At 58.0% G+C, this 20,244-nt stretch overlaps 2 protein-coding genes across 6 annotated transcripts; both read left to right on the top strand.

Moving 5' to 3' along the window:
• The first annotated feature begins 781 nt into the window (after positions 1-781).
• LOC137157912 (monocarboxylate transporter 13-like) lies at positions 782-13,395 on the top strand. Of its 5 annotated transcripts, none has more exons than XM_067555357.1 (5): positions 782-786; positions 3,525-3,743; positions 4,435-4,578; positions 9,554-10,321; positions 10,945-11,397. In XM_067555357.1, exons 2-5 carry the CDS (start codon positions 3,533-3,535, stop codon positions 11,196-11,198), a joined length of 1,377 nt encoding a protein of 458 aa, XP_067411458.1. In that variant the 5' UTR covers positions 782-786; positions 3,525-3,532; the 3' UTR covers positions 11,199-11,397. The 5 variants fall into 5 exon arrangements, with proteins under 5 accessions (XP_067411458.1, XP_067411455.1, XP_067411467.1 ...); XM_067555354.1 differs by lacking the exon at positions 782-786 and adding an exon at positions 1,257-1,342; XM_067555366.1 differs by lacking the exon at positions 782-786 and having other exon boundaries at positions 3,181-3,743; positions 9,554-9,893; positions 10,945-12,881.
• A 1,545-nt stretch (positions 13,396-14,940) lies between these two features.
• LOC137157956 (monocarboxylate transporter 13-like) lies at positions 14,941-19,361 on the top strand. Its single transcript, XM_067555388.1, has 4 exons — positions 14,941-15,144; positions 15,437-15,580; positions 16,250-16,996; positions 18,705-19,361. Exons 1-4 carry the CDS (start codon positions 14,988-14,990, stop codon positions 18,857-18,859), a joined length of 1,203 nt encoding a protein of 400 aa, XP_067411489.1. The 5' UTR covers positions 14,941-14,987; the 3' UTR covers positions 18,860-19,361.
• Positions 19,362-20,244: the final 883 nt, after the last annotated feature.

Here is a 20,244-nt window from a genome sequence, read left to right on the forward strand (position 1 = left end):
TGGGCTCGGTTGATTTGGTCCTGCCTGAGCGTGGGTGGGCTGGTCATCACTGGATGGCTTCTTGAGGTCTCCACAGGTCCCCTCTACGCAGCCCCCCCATATGTCCCGTCTATGCAGGTGCATGCCCCATTGCACCCCAGCCCCATACCCCCTCTGCGCAGCCCCCCCATATGCCCGTATATGCAGGTGCATGCCCCATTGCACTCCAGCCCCATACCCCCTCTGCACAGCCCCCCCCATATGTCCCGTCTATGCAGGTGCATGCCCCATTGCACCCCACCCCATACCCCCTCTGCGCAGCCCCCCCATATGCCCGTATATGCAGGTGCATGCCCCATTGCACTCCAGCCCCATACCCCCTCTGCACAGCCCCCCCCATATGTCCCATCTATGCAGGTGCATGCCCCATTGCACCCCACCCCATACCCCCTCTGCACAGCCCCCCATATGTCCCGTCTATGCAGGTGCATGCCCCATTGCACCCCATTGCACCCCAGCGCATACCCCCTCTGCGCAGCCCCCCATATGTCCCGTCTATGCAGGTGCATGCCCCATTGCACCCCCCCCATAGACCCCCAGCGCCAACCTCTGCAAAGGTCACAGCAGCCTCCCCATGCCGGGGGTTGGGGGGGGAGCGGAGTAGGCTGGGAAAAGTTGATCCAGCCCGCCTGCGCCTGCGCCTGCCGCGCATGGGGGGGGTAGGGGGTGAAAGGGGGCGTGGCCTGTCCCGCTTTAATCTCGCGGCCGGTGCGCGCCGCCCCCCCCCGCTTGAAACCTTGCGATCAGGTGTGGCTGGGGCGGTCCACGTGCGCTGCCTGTGTAGGGCCGGGGGGGGGGGGGGGGGCGGCTAATGAGGGGGGGCGGCTCAGATTTGTGGGGTTCGCTGGTCCTCGCGCCCCTCCCTCTTCTTAAGGGGACCGGGATCGCCCCCCCGCCGGAGGGAGCAGGCTGGGGTCTGGGTCTATCGCCCGGAGTGGGGGGGGGTTGCTTCCCCCGGGGGAGGCGCGGAGACCGGGGTGATGCTCGCCCAGGTAAGGGGGGGGGCGATCAGAGACCGGCTCCATAGAGCTGCAGCGCCTACCTTGATCCCTCCTGGGGGGGTCGCCGATCCCGGAGGGGGGGGGGCAGAAATGGTGTTTGGAGGTCCCTGCTTCGCCTGCTGCGATTAGCCAGACTTCGGTGGGGGTGGGGGAGACTCTAGACTAGCCCCGATCCCCCCCCCCCCCAGCAGCTGTTGCTTCTCTTTAGTGAGGGGAGAGTCACCTCGCTAAAGGGTAACACCCCCCACACCTTCTCACCCAGCTCCCGCCACCAGATCCCAGTGCCTGCCAGACCGTGTGGGGTGAGTAGCTGGGGCAGCGGGCATGAAATCCCGGGGGTGGTGGAGGTAGATGCTCCCTGGCGTGCTAAGAAGAGCTACAGGGGCGCAGAGGTTAACAAAACCCTCGCTGCAACGTTAAAGAGTTCAGCATCCTGGGGGTGGGGCTGGGGGGGTCACTTTATTGCTGATTTACTCTTAACCGTCACCCGAGAGGGAAAAAGAATTTCTGATCCTCTTACGTGGCTCATCTACACGGGGAAGTGAATTTGGATGCAAGTGGATTTTCCACTTCTGCGAAGACAGCAGAATCGGGTCACATGGGGCCTTCGATAAGCAGAAATGAAAGTGGAAACAAAAGTCCTGTCGATAAACCTTTAAATGCAGGAGCTACTCCTGAAAGTCAGTCGCGACTCTGGGTTAAGAGTGCCTTGTTCCTATCTAGTCCAGTCCACTTTGAGTCAGCCTGAAATCCTTTCACTGCCCTGTGTGGATAAAACCCTTATTAAACATACAGAAACAGGAGGGGAAATCGTTCAATTATTTGAAATGCAAAGGATTAAGTGAGTCTTTAATTAGAACAATTTCCCATTAATAGAGGAAACGCTAGTCTGACAATCTTGGATATCAGGAGGGTTTTTGGTGGAATGCACATGGGCAAAATTTATTTTTCCTCCCCTCTGTCCTAGACCGTTGTGAGGTTGGAGGTCATCCAACCCATCGCCAGCCTTACTCTATGGCACAGAATCCTAGAAGATGAGGGTTGGGAGGGACCTCAGGAGGTGTCTAGTCCAACCCCCTGCTCAAAGCAGGACCAACCCCAGGTAAACCATCCCAGCCAGGGCTTTGTCAAGCCGCAGCTTGGAAACCTCTAAGGATGGAGGTTACCTCCCTAGCTAACCCATCCCAGTGCTTCACCACCCGCCTAGGGAAAAAGGTTTTCCTGATATCCAACCTAGACCTGCCCCACTGCAACTTGAGTCCATTGCTCCTAGTTCTGTCACCTGCCACCACCGAGAACAGCCTAACCCCATCCTCCCTGGAACCCCCTTTCAGGTAGTTGAAGGCTGCTATCAAATCCCCCCTCACTCTTCTCTTCTGCAGTTAAACAAGCCCAGTTCCCTCAGCCTCTCCTCATAAGTCTTGTGCTCCAGCCCCCTCATCATTTTTGTTGCCCTCTGCTGGACTCTCTCCAATTTGTCCACATCCTCCCTGTAGTGGGGGGCCCAAAACTGGACACAGTATTCTAAATGCGGCCTCCCCAATGCCGAATAGAGGGGAATAATCACTGCCCTCGATCTGCCGGCAACGCTCCTTCTAATGCAGCCCCAAATGCCGTTCGCTTTCTGGGCCCGACGTTCCTGTGCCAACGCTGGCCCTTAATTTGAATATCTCCTTTCCCTCCCTCTGGTTTAATCCCTCTGGTGTATATCTGGAGTGGGATCCTGTCTCCCCTTTGTTTTATTAAGCTACACAAGCCAAAACTCCTTAAGTCTCTTCTCATGAGGTAGGTTCTACACAGAATCCTACAAGATGAGGGCTGGGGGGACCTCAGGAGGTATCTAGTCCAGCCCCCTGCTCAAAGCAGGACTAACCTCAGCTAAACCTCATCTTCGTTGCCCTGCTCTGCACCGGGTCCAGTTTGAATTCATTTCTCTAAGGCCTGGTCTATGTCGGCCGGGAAATTCAGCGGCGCTCGACGGGAGATAACGCAAGCGACGGAGAGCGGCTCGTGTGTCTCCTGGCGACGTCCCGGCTTCTCTTGGCTGTGCCGAAGTTGCAGCCGTCACCGAAGACGTGCCCTTGAACCCAGGAGATCTGGACGGCCCGCGCTGTCGCGGAAACATCTTGTCCGATGCGTCCTAGGACGGCGCTAGCCTTTCTCCCGCGGCCGCGTCACGGTGGCGGCTCATCGTCCTCTTGGGATGGACGGACTTTCTCCATCCTCTTCGGAGCAAAGAGGCTTGCGTCGCGTGTTGCCTTTGATTCCCTCCCTCTTCCCCCGGCATGGAGCCTGTGGTGTGGGGGGGGAGAGGGAAATGGGGGGGCACACACAGGACTGGAGGAGCCAGGAGCCTCTGCCCCCCACGCCCAGCACTCCTGCCCCGCTCCCCACAGCGCCTCCTGCTGGGAGAGGCCTGGACTGGAGCTGCTTTACTCCAGGACAAAAAGCATTTTATGACGCGCCCCTCTTTCCCCCCAACAGAGAACTCCATGCCCGGCGGGCCGGCAGTGCACCCCGAAGCCCCCGACGGGGGCTGGGGCTGGATGGTGGTGCTGGCGGCCTTCTTCCAGTCGGCGCTGGTTTTTGGGGTGATCCGCTCCTTCGGGGTCTTCTTCGTGGAGTTTGTGGGGTACTTCGGGGAGCTGGCCGGGCGGGTGTCCTGGATCACCTCCATCGGGATTGCCGTGCAGCAGTTCGCCAGTGAGTTTTTTCTTTGGGGAGGGCGGGGGGGGGGGGGAGAAATCTGGCAGCAAGGGGGTCATATCTGGAGCTGCAGATCCACGCTGCCCCCTTAGGTCCTCCTTTTTTGGGGGGGGGGGTGGAATAGGACTAAATGCAAAAAGTGCCTCCCCATTATCTAGGTTTGTGGGACAAATTTCCCCCCTATTATATCTCCTAGATTGGGGGGGAGGGACCCTTAGACCTGGGGGATCTGCAGACTGTAGGTTGAAGACCCCTCTTCCCCCACTGCCCATTGCCCCTGCCCTCCTACCCACGGCGCCCCCTCACCCCCCCGCTGGGAGAGACCCGGAGCACCCCCTAGCACTATGCCTCTCCCCGGAGTCAGCCGCATCTCAGAGGTAACAGGGGCCCCGACCACATCTCTCTGCCGCCCCCTGCAGGTCCTCTAGAGCTGAGATGTGGCCACCTCTGGGGTGGGCCAATTGGTTATACAGGGACACCTCGCCTGGTGGAGAAATGCAGCCACCTCTGGGGTGGGGCGGCTGTGTGTACAGGATTCTCCCAACCTCCCTTTCTTGCACCAGCCTCCAGAACAGCTCTGAGCTCCACATACCCGCATGCCTCCCCCCCCATCCCCCCCGAGTCAGCCGTATCTCAGAGGTAACCGGGGGGGGGGGCCCTGACCATGTCTCTCTGCCGCCCCCTGCAGGTCCGGTGGGCAGCGCCCTCAGCACCCAGTACGGCGCGCGCCCCGTGGTGATGGCCGGCGGCTTCCTCTCAGCGCTGGGGATGCTCCTGGCCTCCTTCGCCACCAGCCTGACCCACCTGTACCTCAGCATCGGCCTGCTCTCAGGTACGTGCCCCCCGGGAGTATCCCTCCGCAACGCAGGCTGGGAGCCAGGGCTTCTGGGTAACCCAGAGCACCATGGGATTGCTGAAGGGCTCCTCTATAGCTGCCTGGGGAGCAGATTTTTCCGAGCGAAACATCCCCTGCTGCACGGGGTGAATTTCGGCTGTCGCTGGCCGCAGCGTGGGAGGTCTTGCTATCCAGTCACTTCCTGTGCCGCCATGGCCTTGCGGGTAGGATGTGAGCCAGCGGACCTGGGCTCCGTTCCCGGTTCCGGCTGAGCCCCTGGGAGTTGATCGCCATGGGGCCTCTGCCTTCGTAGCAAGCCGCCGCGTCCCCGTATCGACGATCCCCATTGCCGGAGGGGTCGAGATGAGCTGAGCGGCCCGAGAGAGGGTGGGCAGAGACAGGCAGCAGAGATCATGGTTAGGAGTGGGTTTGGGACGCGGGTTGAGTGGCCGCTTGTTCCCCCCATGGTCTAAAATTGCCAGATGTCACAGCCGGGAACGGCCCGATGCCACTCATAGACGCGCGGAAACAAATATGCCCATCCCTCTTTTAGATTTACCCACATCTGCATCGGCTCAGCCCGGCCACCCCAAACAGCTGATCAGCCCCCCCGCCTGACAGCTGTTCCAGCTGATGGCGTATTGGGGTGGGGGGGGCCAGGCCCCCGAGCAGGCGTTGGACCGGCCCTTCACAACGCGCCGGGGGCACAGGAGGCTCTAAGGGGCTCCCCTCAGCGCCTCCCCCCCACGCGCCATGAAGAGTCAGCCCGGCACCCCCCCAAGCCAGGGGGTGAGGCCCGCCTGGTCCGAGCTGGTGCGGGGCTGCGGTGGCAGAGGTCTCCAGTGCCCAAGGGCCAAGCCTGCATTTGCACACCCCCCCCCCAAGCCTCACCCCCCCCCCCGCAGGTAGAGACCCCCCCGAGCCTCACACCCACCCCTCTGCAGGTAGAGACCCCCCCTTCCCCAGGGCAGCTGGGGGGCGGTGCTAGGACCCTGCTTGCCCTGCGCGGGGAGGGGCGTGAGGCCTGGGGGGGTGTAAATGTAGGCTTGGAGCCCCGGGCGCCGGAGACCCTCGGTGCACCGCTGGCTCCAGCCTTATCCCCGAAGTCCCAGAGGTCATCCCATCCGACCGCCGGTGCGAGGAACGGTCTGCGGAGAGCCGCGGCTTTGCAGGGCTCCGGGACCAATTGTTCTGCACCGCGTCTCACTGCGTTTTGCACTTTGCTGAGTTCAAAGCAGCCTGGCCTGGGGGTTTTTGGTTGTTTTTTGTTTTGTTTTGACTGCACCTTGCTCAGGCGTGGTTGGGGGCCTTGTCACAATTCGACGTTGGTGCCTTTTTTTAATGATTCCGGACGGATAATTTCGACGCCTCATTTGTGAAGCATTTCTCTTAGATTTGCATTGACTTCGGTTTTCACAGGTGCGTAAAATTATGGGTTTCCACCACTTCTCCCCCTCCCCCGCCAATTTTTATTGATTTTTTTAAAAAATGTACACGGTAGCGGGAAAGCCGCAAAGCCGGTCCGGGGACTATTTACCGACAGACGCTGAGACTGGAAAAGCGAGCACTTCCTAACCATAAAAACACAAGTTGTCCGCATCCTGTGTCCAAACAGACGCAGCAAATCTTCTCAAATCAAACCCTAATACATTCTCCTGCAGCGCTTTCATACTCTGCCTTTCTGGAAATGTCCGTGGCTGTTGCTGGAAATATCTTTTCGGCGGTTTGTCTGCATACGCAGTTGAATGGACGCTTGCCGACACCGATTGGGGGGGGAATGTAATTCTTCCAAGACTTCCTATTGGGGACCATGAAGTCCTACTGCAGGGTGTCAGACTCATTTGCTGTGGCAGGCCAGATTTGAATTAAATGTATTTCAAGTGGGCCATACATACCAGAAATCGAAATACCAGGCACTTTTGGAGCGCTGTGTCTCATGCACACAGCGATCCACGTGCTGCTGCCAGAATACACAGATCTCACGGCGTTGTACCCACTGGTGGCTGTACCGTAAGCAGCCCGCAGGCAGGATGCTTGACACCCCTGTTCTACCGTCTCTTAGTTACTGTTGTAATAAATTAGTGCTTTAAAATATTTGACCCAGTCACTTGGCCAATTATTTTTTGGTCGGGTCAAATGCCCAGTTGTCGTGGTACTTAATGTATCAGAATCCAATTGATCATCCTCTATTCTCAAAGCCACATATCCATCCGTTCATCTTAGACAAGTCCAAAGTTCCCGAGGGAGGCAAGCGCCACTAGGTGTCTCAACTCTCCCCAAACCCAATACCTCATCCTGTTACACTTCTAAATGAAATAAACAGCAGGATCTCATGTCAGGGGGAGAAGGCAACACGCCGCGTTTATGGTGAATACAGACGCACATGGTTATGGTGCCGTTCTGCAGGCGGGGTATAATTACCAGCCTCTGAGTTGCTCGAACCTCATGGGACGGACCACAAGAGTGGAACCGGGCTCTGTCGGTCGCGAAGCCGCTGCTCCTGGATGTTTGCAGAACGCACCCAGCGTCTCCCTGTCTTCACCCCGTTTTTACAGCACCCCATCCCCATACATATCTCTGGGGCTTTGCTGTGTCATGCTGCTTTTGCATCCTGGTGTGATCGTCAATCACCCGTCTCTGGTTGCGAGCAGGACCGTTTCCGCGTTCTCTCTCGCGCTTTGTCTTGTTCCTGTCCTTGGGGTGGGCTTCTCTGGACCTGGCGATATCTTGATCCACGTTCTTCAGCCATCTGGATCGTAAACGTTGTTACAACGAAGTGTTGCTTCACTCCCTTTTGTTATCAGGGAAACTTAGAGTTGCCTCCTTTTTGCTTCATTATCACACACACACACACACCATTCATTCCTCCGTCACGCCAACTAACTTCGACTTCAGAGAAAAACAAACACAAAACAAAAATGACAGCTTCCAGTCCAAGCTGCGTTCCGCTAAATAATGTATACTTTCAGAAAGAGAGGAGCGTCAGTGTTATTCCCGTCCTAAAAACGTCAAAGCGGAATTAGCCATCAATATCGATTACTTCACTGATCTAGAATAACAAAGCCCATTCACAGTAAACGTTCTTAGATATGGGCCGGAGAGCTGCTCGCGTAACAAAAGGCCTCAAAATATTTCTAAACCGCAGACTGAATTTGTGAGATATTACAAGCAAAATGCAAACAGAACTGCGAGATGTTACATGCACAATGTTCCCAGACACGTGTAAACATAATTATAGCAGTAAGAGTCCTAGGATGTTACAATTACTTCTGCCTCCTGAATACTGGTAACAAGGCAAATTAGTTGCTCTCAGCCTACGGTCTCTTCACCTACTCATTTTTGGAGCTATTTTCCCCCTTTGCAGTTCTCTTGGGTCCTGTCTCCCCTTCTCTCTGGAATGAGAATGGATCTGGGTTATATACGCCCTCCTCAGGCTCCGCCTACTCCCAGCAGCCTCTAAGAGGTGTGGTTAATTCTGCCCCGCCCCCTAGTTCTTGTAGCACTGAGCCTGTCATCCCAGCTCATCAGTGCGCGCGGCTGAAATTCCTTTTCTTCTCCATTTAATAATTTAACCAAAAAAAAAAAAGAACAAGCATTTGACATTTTTCCAGACATCACCCGGCCCCTCTGGCTATCCACCTGGCCGGTTTTCTCCCCCGAATGCTTTTCTCCTGGCCGCTAGACTAGCTCAGAAGTTCTCAAACTGGGGGGTGGGCCCCACAGAATGTATTCATGGAGAATACATGAGAAGATTTGGGGGAAACACTTACTGGGCACATTTTACCCCCAGCAATGAATAATTAGCAACGCTGATTCCTCCCGCCATGCCAGGTCTTCGGAGGGTGACGTGCGTCTCAAGATTTTTGTGAAGCTGGCATAGCGTTAGACAAAGCCAGCGCCATCGGTGCATTGATCCACTCGCGACGCAGCCGTCTGCACATTTTGTTGCGAGCGTGACACGCCGTCGGCCTTTTGCTTTCGCTCTCGTGACAGTGGATCGGGGGCTCGCCCGTGCAACAAGAAATGAAACCAGTGAAAAACGAAGGCGCACCTGATTGAAGTGAAGCGCGGCTGCCACCCCGTATTGGTCTATGTGCTGGTGTGGCGGGAATGGGGGGCATAAATTCCTGCAGAGGCAAAGAAGTCGGGCGCGAGCAGATACGTTGGAGATCCATGGCACTAGCTTTCCAAAGGCCCAGTCAAGAAATACAAGGCTATGGATCAATAAAATCGTGGGGGGGACAAACAGCCAACGACCCGTTCTTGGAAACGGCCCATCCTCTTCATTGAAATCCACCAACCCCGTACAGATCCCCAAAGCGATGACTGGTGTATAGTTATATCTTTGTGCTGGGGTAGAAAATGGGGGGCGGGGGAGGGGAATCAATGGGGTCAAGGAGCTGGCAGGAAGGGTCTCTGAGAAAGTAGAGGGTGGCCAGGTGGGGAGAGGGAGAACTGTAGGCCCAGGCGTTAATCAAAATGGCTGCCGCCGTCAGGGGTGGAACCAAGAAGCCAGGCCATATTCAAAATGGCTCCCATGACAGGGGCGGGGGGCAGGAACTGGACCTTTTCAAAAATGGCTGCCACTGTGAGGGGGACGGGGGGTGGGGAGGGACTGCCAGGGAAGTTGTTGGGGGCAGGGGAAAGGAACCAGGCCTTATTCAAAATGGCTGCCACCGAGGGGGTCAATTTTGGGGGCAGTGGGGGGTGACAAAGGAAAGAGGTGACCTTATTAAAAAAGGCCACTGCTTGCGGGGCGAGGGAGAAATTCCAAATGGCCCCTGCCCTCGGGGGAGCCTGTTGTCGAGGAACTTGAGGGTCCGGAGAAGGAGGTAGTAGGCCTCATTCAAAATGGCCGCTGCCCCATGTCCGCCATTTTGGAAAAGCCCCGAACAGTCTGAGGCGTGGCGGCCTGTTGCCGTAACCGAGTGTGGCCCCTGACGCGTGTGTTTTATGCCCTTCCCCTTGGCAGGCTTCGGGTGGGCCTTGGTCTTCACGCCCTCCGTGGCCTCGGTGGCCCGCTACTTCAAGAGACGGCGGACGTTCGCCACCGGCTTGGCCTTCACAGGGGTGGGCCTGGCCTCCTTCGCCTTCTCCCCGCTCTTCCAGCTGTTGGTGGACACCTACGCCTGGCGGGGGGCCCTCTTGGTGGTGGCCGGCATCTCCTTCAACCTGGTGGTGTGCGGAGCCCTCATCCGGCCCCTGACGCTCAAGGAGGACCTCGCCGACCCCATGGACCCCGGCGGGAGCTGCCTGCGGAGACTTGCCACCCTCTTCAGCCTGCCTTTGCTCGCCCACTGGCCCTTCATGAGGTTCGTCCTGGCTGTCACCTTGATCAACACTGGCTATTTCATCCCCTACGTCCACTTGGTGGCCCGCGCCCACGAGCTGGGTTTCGACGAATACCAGGCCGCCTTCCTCATGTCGGTGGCTGCCGTGGCCGACCTGTGTGGCCGCCTCCTCTCGGGTTGGCTGGCGGACTGCCGGGCTGTCCGCCTCGTCCACAGCTTGGTGGCCTGGACCTCCCTGACGGGCATCTCTTTGGCACTCGTGCCCCTGGGGCGCAGCTACCCACTGTTGATGGCCATCGGCATCTGCTATGGGTTCTTCTCTGGGGCGCTCACCCCCGTGGTCTTTTCCATCCTGCCTGAGATCGTGGGCATCGGGCGGATCTTCGGCTCATTGGGGCTGCTGCAGATGATGGAGAGCATCGGCGGGCTTCTGGGAGCTCCGTTCTCTGGTAGATGGCGACTGGCTTCCTTCCCCACCCATTAAATTTGTTGGAAACCAGGTTCTGCCCCCTGTAAATCAGTCCCTACCCTGCCCTTTCCTTCTCACCTTCAGCCATAGACATGGTGCCTCTTGGAGCCAAGACGGCCTGCCCCCACCCTGGTCTTGGCCCAGTAGTTGCCACATGAACATCCTTAGCTGCCCCCCAACCCCAAGAGACAGGCCCAGAGGTGGGAGTAGAACCCAGGAGTCCTCACTCCCAGTTCCCTCAGCTCTGACAAACTAGACCCCACAAGGTGTTTCTGACGTCATTCTAGGTCACCTTGGTTCTTATGACATTCTAGGCCACTTTCATGTTCTAGGTCACCCTAGGTTTTGATCTAGGTCATGGTGGGTTCTTATGACATTCTAGGTCACCTTCGTGGTCTAGGAGGTCACCCTTGGTTTTGATATAGGTCACCCTTATGACGTTGAGTTGTAGATCACCATAGGTTTTACTCTAGGTCACCCTGAGTTCTTATGATGTTCTAGGTCACTTTAATGTTCTAGATACCCTCTGCTCTCTGGATATTCTAGGTTACCCTGGGTTTTCCTGATGTTGTTCTAGATGGCTCTTTCCTTTCTCTGTTCCAGGTTGGCTGCGGGACATGACTGGGGACTACACGGCCTCTTTCATGGCAGCTGGGGCTTTCCTCTTGGCCGGGAGCCTGGTTTTGGTCACTTTGCCCAACTTCTCCTCCTGTCTGGATTCCTCCTCTCCTGCCTGCCAGGGTGCCAAGGCGGTGGCTGTGGCAGAGCCGGCCAGGTCGATGCTGGCCTCCGGGGAACTCTCCTCCCAGCACAGAGACTGGCCGGCCGGAAGCCAAGATCTCACGGACCCAGCGTGATTCTAAGGGGCTGGGGGCTGGCAAAGGACTCTACAGTGGCCACTTATCTCCCCGTTTTTTCTGAGCTCAGCCCAGGCCCCTCAATCCCGACCCACAGCCCCCTTCTATCCCCACCGGCTTCCCTCCCCCGCCATGTCACTGTGGGGCCCTTCAGTCCTTTATCCTAGCCTGGGGCTTCCACTTCTGTCCCTGGGCCCGATACCCCTTTGTATCCTCTGATCTCCAGAGAGATCTCCAGCACTAGGAGCCTAACCAGCTTCTGGAAGCGTTAATGTGGTCAGGGCCTAAATTCCAACCGGGTGAAGGGTTCCCGGAGCATCACCTGCCCTCCAGTCGCCCCCTTCCACTGTCTCTACCTGGAAGGATGCTCCTTCATCTGCCTTCATTCCTTTCTGGGGTGTATTTAACCCCTCTGCTCTCCTCTGCCTCCTGGGTCCTCCCATGGGCCCTGATCTCCACCTCCAACCCCCCAGGGGCCAATAACGAGAGATGGGTGCGAATGGTGCCGTGTTCTTGCCCGGAAGAAGGCTGTTGAGAAACGGGAGCGGGTTCTCTGCCCGGGTCCCGGTGTGGGGTCCATCCTTGAGGAAGGACACTGAGGAATGGGGAGACGGGGTCAGGGCTTCATGATGAAAGGCTGAGGGATGGCTTGATGCCCATCTGTAAAAACCACTATGAGGACCTGAAATCAGATCAGCGAGAGCTTTCCAATTAGACCTTTAGACCCATTTAGTGTGGAAATAAGACACCTTTTTAGCCGTGAGGGGAATTAAAAATTAACCAGCCATGGATTCTCCCCACCTTCGTCTCCTAGGCAGGGTCGAGCCTGCCCCCGTTGGCTATTAAAGCCACTGTTTTAGCCCCCAGGCCATGGAACCAGGTGTTGCTGTGTTTCCTCACAGGTAGGAGGTTGGTTAAGGTGGAGCAGCGAGGCGTGCCCAAGGCAGAGACCACGAGCCAGACCCCAGCAAGATTTCAATCAAGCTGGGATGTTTTTCTTGGACAGATCTGATCTAATTCCAGCACGGAATTAATGCCCTGACGTCCTATGGCCTCTGTTATGCAAACACGCCAGCTCACGCCTGTGCTCCAAAACCTGGGAAACCAAAATTGCCTTCCCCAAGCTCCTGTGTTGAGCAAACTCCCCCCACACCTGCCCCCCCCGGCGGGGGCCATTTTACAAAGCGGAAATTTGGGAAAGCAACCTGGTTTGCACCAATAGGAAGTAAAACAACCCCCCTCCCATCTCTTGGCCAGCAGGCCGCTGCCTCAGTTTCCCCATCTGCTGGTGCGCAGAAAACTGATGCCCAGCTCTGCCCTCTAGTGCACCCCACTCATGGTGCTTTAGTGATGTCCCACAACCCAGAAATGCATTCACAGTTGCAAGTGCCAGCCTCCCAGATGCCTGGTTTTTGTGTAGCTAGAGAGGTAGATGTGTAAATTAGATGGGCGCAGCCCGGGAAAGGACAGGGGGCCGCCTCGGGTGTGGTCTAACCTCCAAAATGTAGGTTTTTGCTGATTCAAAATGGGGGGGGGGGGGCTCGTTTAGAGAAATGTCGGTTTCGAGGGGGACCAAAATTGACGGTTTCGAGTGCCGTCCCTGCTGGAACAGAACCTCTTTGCCGGGGAAAGGAAGGGGAATAAAAACAGTGACAAATAGCGTGTGGCCCTGGATTCCTCTAGTCTCTGTCCGTGCCTATGGGGCCCCTCAGCCAGAGCCAGTGAGAAGAAGGGGACAAAAGTGAATGTGGACCCAGATTGGAAGCGGCCCAACGGTGCCACCCGGCGGGGGAGACGGAGGTTGAAAGTGCCACGAAGCAAGGCGGTTTGAGGTTCGGCCGCCCGTGGAATGTCACAGATCGCTTCACGGGGGAGCCGGGCAGATATTAATGCTGGGTAATGAACGGAGGGCACAATAAACCACATGCTCAGGGCATGCTGGAGTAGGGGGAGAAGCAGAAATGGGATGTAAGGACAGGACAGAGCCGGGGAGAGAACCCAGTAGTCCTGGCTTCCAGCGCCTCCTGCTCTCACTGCTAAGCCCCACTCCCCTTCAAGACCCCAGTGGGTCAGAGGTTCTCCTGAGCTTGGAGCAGACAGTCACTGTGCATGTTTGGTGGCAGATCAGGAACCGTGGAGTTTGCCCTGGGCTCCCCATGTGATCCTGGCCCTGGTCCGGTGTCTGGGAGGTTGCCTGTGGCCTTTGGACTCCAGCTTTTCCCAGGCTTTCTGGAGGCAGCTGGTTATATGGGGACCCCTCGCCCTGTGCTGAGATGCGGCCACCTCTGGGGTGGGGCAGCTGGTTATACAGGGACCCCTCACCCAATAACTGCCCCAACCTCAATGCCTCACCCCGAAGTTGCCCCCACCCCTCAGCCATGCTTTCCGCTTCCCCTTTCCCCTCAGCCGCCTGCTCAGAAATAAAGAGACATGGGAGGGGTTCTCAAACTGGGGGGTCGTGACCCCCCTCAGGAGGTCGCAAGCTTATTATAAGGGGGGGTCACGCGCTGTCAGCCCCCATGCCTGCCGGTACGGGTGGCACGGCTTGGGGGGGATCATCCCGTTTGTGAGGGGGGTTGTCACAGCCTGAAATGTTTTCAAAGGGGGTCACAGCACAAAAAGGTGTGCGAGCCTATGGACGGGGCGCTCCCTGGTGCCAATCTGGGGGCAATTCGCCCCCTGCCCCCGGGCCACTTGACACCAGGCACGGCCTCGGAGCATGAGAAGTGCCGGCGAATGTGTCTCATAGAGCAATGCAGCCAGGCAGATAAGGAAAGACAACAGCTGGGGGGGGGGGACCCAGGAGTCCGGGCTCCCAGCCCCCCTGCTCTAACCACTATCCCCCCCCCGCCAGAGCCGGGCAGAGAACCCAGGCGTCCGGGCTGCCAGCCCCTAGGCGCGTTCCTTCCCAAGGCCCATCGTTTGTTTCAGCCCTGCCCGTACAGCGCGAGCAAAGGGGCAGGGGAGGGAGCTGGTGGTGGGGTGGGGGCGGGAGGAGAAAATTCTTGAGGACACAAGGTGGACTTTGCCCCCCCATTTCCCGTGTGATCCGGCTGCCCCTCCCCCCCACCTTCTCGGACACGGCCTGCAGCCCCCCGGCCTGCCCCATGCACTCCCTGGACCCCCAGGGGTCGGCACAGACCGAGAGGTAGCACCCGCCAAGCCTAGTAAGCTGGGGGGAGCGACATGTTACAAGGTGGGGGGCTGGGAGGGCGCCAGGACACCTGGGTTCTCCCCCCAGCTCTGGGAAGGGGGGGGGCTAGTGGTAGAGCAGGGGTGGCTGGAAGCCAGGACTCGTGGGTTCTCTCCCCAACTCTGGGAGGGGAGGGGGGCTAGTGATTAGAGGGGGGGGTGGAGCCAGGACTCCTGGGTTCTCTCCCCAACTCTGGGAGGGCAGTGGGGACTAGTGGTAGAGCAAGGGGAGTCAGGGAGCCAGGACTCCTGGGTTCTCTCCCCAACTCTGGGAGGGGAGTGGGGTCTATGGGTTAGAGCAGGGCGGGGGGCTGGAAGCCAGGACTCCTGGGTTCCATCCTCAGCGGAGTTGCTGTCCGGAGCCTCTTTGCCTCAGTTTCCCCACCCACATCCCAGGAACAGAGGGCTCGATCTCCAACGAGCCAGCAGCAGCAAAGATCGTGTCTTTCTTCTCTTTCCCTTCAGCTGCTTCGTCTTTCAACTGCCCCCCCCCACACACACCTCCTCTTCTGAGCTCCTGTCTCCAGGGGCCAGCGAGGGGGGTGTCCCATGGCGGAGCTCGCACGGCCCGAGCCCCCAGATGGGGGCTGGGGCTGGATGGTGGTGCTGGCCGGCTTCCTGCAGTCGGCATTGGTTTTCGGGGTGATCCGCTCCTTTGGCGTCTTCTTCGTGGAGTTTGTGGGGTACTTTGGAGAGCTGTCGGGGCAGGTCTCCTGGGTGACCTCCATCGGGATCGCCGTGCTGCAGCTGGGGGGTGAGTGAGGCCGGGGGGGAGGAGGTGCAGCCACCCCCTGCAGGTCCTCTAGAGCTGAGATGTGGCCACCTCTGGGGTGGGCCAATTGGTGATACAGGGACACCTCTCCTGGTGGAGAAATGCAGCCACCTCTGGGGTGGGGCGGCTGTGTGTACAGGATTCTCCCAACCTCCCTTTCTTGCACCATCCTCCAGAACAGCTCTGAGCTCCACATACCCGCACGCCTCCCCCCAGAATCAGCTGCATCTCAGGGTAACGGGGCCTGACCATGTCTCTCTGCCGCCCCCTGCAGGTCCGGTGGGCAGCGCCCTCAGCACCCAGTACGGCGCGCGCCCCGTGGTGATGGCCGGCGGCTTCCTCTCGGCGCTGGGGATGCTCCTGGCGTCCTTCGCCAGCAGCCTGACCCACCTGTACCTCAGCATCGGCCTACTCTCAGGTACATGCCGCCTGGGAGTATCCCTCCACGCCGCAGGCTGGGAGCTAGGGCTTCTGGGTAACCCAGTGCACCATGGGATTTCCGAAGGGCTCCCCTATAGCTGCCCAGAGAGCAGGGGCTCCGGGGTAGAATCCGGGGCTGGTGCAAGAGGGGATCCTCCATCCTGCTTATTCCTGCATCCAGCCCGTATCTGGTGGTTGAGCTAGACGGTGGCTCTCGCAAGGACTCTAAGCAGAGGCGAACCCCCCGCACAGCCCACTCTGCCCCAGCCGTGGTTCAGGACCCATGTGCTGCTTGGGGGGGGCTGGTCTGTGCCGCCCTCCAGATCGCGACCCCCTTCGCTTGGGAATCACCCCCAGATGCTAAAGGGCTAGATGCCCTGGGCAACGGCTCCCCCCGGTGCCTCACCCCCCCCCCCCCAGCAGATCCAGGTATCTCCCACTGCCCCGCACACCCAGATCAGACCCACCCAGCCCGGTATCGCTGGTTCTGATGCCAGGATTTCCCACTCCAAGTGTGGGGTGGGTGAGGAGGTTCCCCCCCCACGACCCCAGCCCTACTGCAAGCTGAGATCTCTTGGGGCCGGGCAGGTGCATCTCCTGGGGGGCGTTGCTCCCCCCCACTGGCCTCCCAGGTGGTCACCTGTTCCTATCCCCTCCCGCCCCGCAGGGCTGGGCTGGGCCCTGGTCTTCACCCCTTCTGTGGCTTCCGTGGCCCAGTACTTCGCCAAGCGCCGGACCTTTGCCACCGGCCTGGCCGTCTCGGGGGCCGGCCTGGCCTCCTTCGCCTTCTCCCCGCTCTTCCAGCTGCTGGTGGACACCTACGCCTGGCGGGGGGCCCTGCTGGTGGTGGCCGGCATCTCCTTCAACCTGGTGGCTGCCGGGGCCTTGCTACGGCCCCTGGAGCTGGAAAACCATGTGGCTGCCCCGTGGCCGGCCCTCTCCTCCCTCCGCTGGTCGTGCCTGGTCTGCCACGGACCCTTCTTCCAGTTCGCTGCTGCCTTCGTGCTGGTGGATGCTGGCTACTACGTGCCCTATGTCCACCTGGTGCCCCACGCCCGGGAGCTGGGCTTCGCCGAGTACCAAGCCGCCTTCCTCATGTCCTCGGCCGCCGTGGCTGATCTGTGCGGCCGGGTGGCGGCCGGCTGGCTGGCCGACCGCTTGGCCGTCCGCCTCGTCCACAGCCTGACCCTCTGGACGGTCCTGACTGGCCTCTCCCTGGCCCTGCTGCCGCTGGGGCAGAGCTACCCCGTCCTCATGGGCCTTGGCCTCTGCTACGGCTTCTTCGCCGGCGCGCTGGTACCCCTCCAGTTCTCCGGCCTGGCGGAGATCGTCGGCACTGGGCACGTCATGGAAGGCATCGGGCTGATGCAAATGCTGGAGAGCGCTGGATCGCTCGTGGGGGCGCCTCTGTCCGGTAAGGAATCAGGTTCTCTTCCCCCCATTCCCAGTTTTTGGACCCAGGCGGATTAAGCCAGCGTTTGGGAGCGTTGTCGCCAGGGGCAGACACTGAGGAAGGAGGCGGGTGCTCTTTATTTACAAAAGTAGCAGGCAAAGGTCATTTGCTCGCAATTCCCTGCCTGCCTCCAGACAGCACCCTGCCCAAAAACCCCTCCTGAGGGTTACGTGGTTCCCCCCCGCACACACACTCTGGGTCCTGGGCCCAGTGCTTTGCGGCTTGCCTTTCCCCTCTGCAATACCCCAAGGGTCTCTCCCTCCTCGCTGTACTCCTCGCATTGTGGTTCCTTTCTTGTTCCGTGCGTTGCAGCCTCCACTCTGTGGCTTGGCCCGCCGGCCAAGTCACTAGCTGCGTTTCCCTCTTCCGGGGTCCTAACGTCCCTCCTGACAAATTGTCCCAGCTGGTCCCCTCTCCTTTGCCTCATCTATGTCACATCCCCAGAGGCTGGTAGGGGAACCCTGACCTCTAAGCCGGCCCACAGGCCCACCAGTCACTATCCTACCTTCCTGGCTTCCCGCCCTCTCTCTGTGTTCCAATTCCCTCCTCCCAGAGAGTACCTGTGGACCACCCTGTAAAGTCCCAAACAGTTAATGGGCCCACTTGACCAGCGTCACCTCTGCCAGCCTTGTGTGGGGTGGAAACCTCATCCCAGGAGTTCTAAGCCTTTCTTCTATGAATGCAATGATGTAGCTTCACAGAGAGCTGGGGGGTAGAGGGACAGGAAAACAAGAAGGAAGGCAACCAAGACTCTCAGAATTAAACCTTCCCCAAGAACAAGGCAATGGTAAGCGGATAGAGTCCTGCACTGGAACTCAGAATACCTGCGGTCTAGTTGAACAACACGTTCTAGGTCACCCAAAAACTCCACTTTCTAAATAGCCCTAGTAATGTGGTCTAAAGAAGACTCCAATACTGGGAGTTAAACAGTGGCATTCTGGGTTCTGGGTATCTCTAACAATGGGTTCTAGGTAGTCCATAAACCTGTGTGGGCCTATCGAGCCTGAACTCACGTAGTGCCTGATGTAGGCCAGGTCCCTAGAACATTATTAGGGATTGTTTAAATTACTGCAGACGTAGGAGCCCTTGTCATGGACTGCGACCCAATTGTGCAGTACAGAATCAAAAGATGGTCCTTGCCCCAAAGCCCTTACCATCTAAGTATAAGGCAACAGCAGGCTACATACAGCATATGGTATGGTGGGTTCTAAGTATCACGGAAAATGTGTTTGAGATCATCCAGGACTGTGTTCTGCATACTCCAGTGATAACATCAAGCAGGAATGTTCTAGGTTGTCTAAACCACAAGGCTGAGGGGTGCTAGATAGCCTTTCAGTGCTTTCTAAGTAAACCATCACTTTGTACCATCTGGGTTGTCTAGACAGCAAGCTGTTCTGCGTTTTAGGTGACACAGACAGTGCTTTCTAGATAACCCATGTCCAGACAATGAGGCATTCTGGGTAATACATATTGTACACTCAAGATAACTCAAAGCTGCATATGTTTGAGAAGGTCTAGAGTATTTAATATTATGGGGTCGAGGTAACGTAGTGCATTCTAGATACAATTCCTTGTGTTATGGTCTAGGATGGCTAAATAATTAGATGCTCTGGGTTCTAGGTGACACATGCAGTATGTTCTAGATAACCCCAAGCGTTGTCCATTCTAGGTTGGCTGCGGGACATGACTGGGGACTACACGGCCTCTTTCATTGTAGCAGGGGCTTTCCTGCTTGCTGGAAGTTTGCTCCTTTTTACTCTGCCAAATTATTTTTCCTGTTCCCGGGACTCGGAAGCGGGGGAAGAGACCTCAGAAGACCCCTGAGACTTTAGCTCCTGTGGAGGTTCATCCCAGCAAGGCAGCTCAGAAGCTGTGACACAGAGGGGTCAGAGCACGGAACATAGTCTGCTCCTTTGCTCACCCACTGTGCGACAGTTGGAGGATGCATAAGAGATGGGATGCTGGGTGGATCGGTGCGATCGCGTTTCCCTTGTGACATGCAAGGCCATGACAACGTGACGGAGGGTTCCGCTGCTGGCTAAGTGTTCTCAAAGCAAACAGAAACACGGGCGCTGCCCAGTCCAGATTCACTCCTCTTTGCAAACTGGTGTCTAGAGAGTCCTGGAGCTTTCAGGCTAGAAAGGACTCTAGCAGTCACCTCCAGCCATTCCTGCCTTCAGCCCAGGCCTGGGGGTCGAGCCAGCGGCAAGACATCGGTCCGGCCTCGATTTAAAAGGACACATGCAATGGAGAAGACCCCCCCCCCCCAATCTAGGGGAAATTGTCCCCCATGGTAAATCAACCTCACTGTGAAAAATCTGCACTTGATTGGCCAAGCTAATGAAGGGCGCGTCCTCCCCTCGACTGCGTCCCTCCCTTTGTCTGCGTGTAACGCTCGAATGCCCCGGCCAATCGGTGCCGCACTTTCAGGGAACGTTCAAGGGAACTGTTGATTTAGAGGGAGATTGGAAAACCAGGGGGGGGGGTGGATGATATACGGAGGGTCTCTAGATCAAACAGGCGGTTAAGGCGGAAATGTAATGCCTTCCAGCACAACACTCCTAGTGCCTCCCTCTGGAGTTGCACGCCCTGGACAGCTGATCTCCCAGGCAGAAAGAAGATAAATAACTGGGGTGGGGGCTCCCCAAAAAGGTGGGGAAAGGGGAAGGGTGCTGTGCATAAAGCCCTCCTAGACACGGGGAAGTGGGATTCAAGGGAACCCCGCATTGGGGGGGCTGGGAGGGAGAAGCCCCCATGAGTGAACCGGGCTTAGCTGGCAGAAGCCACAAAAGGCTGCAGCCCTCTAGTTTCAAGGCTGAATGTCGCTGCCTTCACCAGATCCAGCCCCCCAGTTCCCCTCCCGAGGCGATCGGGCTTGAGGTCCCCCCCACCCGTCACCGGCTCCCGGGGCAGCTCAACGGATGCAGTCTCCTGCCGCTTGGACTTCCCAGCGCTTGGTTTGCACCTGCAGCTCTTGTCCAACGAGCCTTCCTGGCGCATGGCCCCCAGAACTGGACGCAGCTGGGGAGACAAAGGACCTCAGCTCCGTAGGACCGCATTCAGGGAGGATTTAGAGATGGTCCCATCACCCGGAGCTGAGATGCGGCCACCTCTGGGGCAGGGCGGCTGGTGATACAGAGACCCAGCACTGCCTCACCCCAGAGGTGGCCGCTTCTGAATTACACTCCAGATTTACACCTCAGGGCAGC

Source organism: Emydura macquarii, unplaced genomic scaffold (genome assembly GCF_026122565.2).
Source record: "Emydura macquarii macquarii isolate MOO-44397 ecotype Brisbane River unplaced genomic scaffold, CSIRO-AGI_Emac_v2 contig_306, whole genome shotgun sequence".
In the NCBI taxonomy this organism is placed as follows: domain Eukaryota; kingdom Metazoa; phylum Chordata; order Testudines; family Chelidae; genus Emydura; species Emydura macquarii.